This window comes from Buceros rhinoceros, unplaced genomic scaffold (assembly GCF_000710305.1).
Source record: "Buceros rhinoceros silvestris isolate BGI_N320 unplaced genomic scaffold, ASM71030v1 scaffold24567, whole genome shotgun sequence".
NCBI classification, from domain to species: Eukaryota; Metazoa; Chordata; class Aves; order Bucerotiformes; family Bucerotidae; genus Buceros; species Buceros rhinoceros.
This window is the reverse complement of record NW_010421907.1, coordinates 9,534-9,917: the sequence shown is the minus strand read 5'-3', so window position 1 is coordinate 9,917 and position 384 is coordinate 9,534. Positions and strand designations below refer to the sequence as shown.

Sequence of the window (384 nt, the reverse complement as noted above, 5' to 3'; positions counted from 1 at the left end):
CCACCGCTAACAAAGCCCTTTGATTGCAATCCTCGCCCTTTCATCAAAGCCATTAAGCCCTAATGTCTGATGTTTTTGTGCTTTTAGGTATTCGTATGTTAGATGGCGATGTAACAGATGTTGTTGAAGCGAAGTCGCTTGGCATCAGACCCGATTACATTGACATTTACAGCGCGAGCTGGGGGCCAGATGATGATGGGAAGACAGTTGATGGACCCGGTCTATTGGCCAAACAGGCTTTTGAGCAAGGCATTAAAAAGGTGTGGATCCCGCAGTGCCCAGACGCGCTTGCCCCCCTCCTCCTGCCCCGTGGGGAACATGTGCCGGGGCTGCGGCCGGCCCGGGGTCCAGTGTGGGCCCCGAGGCAACGCCAGCACTAGGGCT

The 384-nt window shown here is 55.2% G+C and overlaps 1 protein-coding gene across 1 annotated transcript in view; it reads left to right on the top strand.

The window, feature by feature from the left end:
• Window positions 1-384, top strand: part of PCSK6 (proprotein convertase subtilisin/kexin type 6) — a gene marked incomplete at both ends in the record, with an annotated part of 20,079 nt that overhangs the window by 10,168 nt on the left and 9,527 nt on the right. Inside the window, one exon of the mRNA XM_010139871.1 lies at window positions 88-260. Coding sequence (XP_010138173.1) covers window positions 88-260 — 173 coding nt within the window. The remainder of the gene's footprint in view (window positions 1-87; window positions 261-384) is intronic.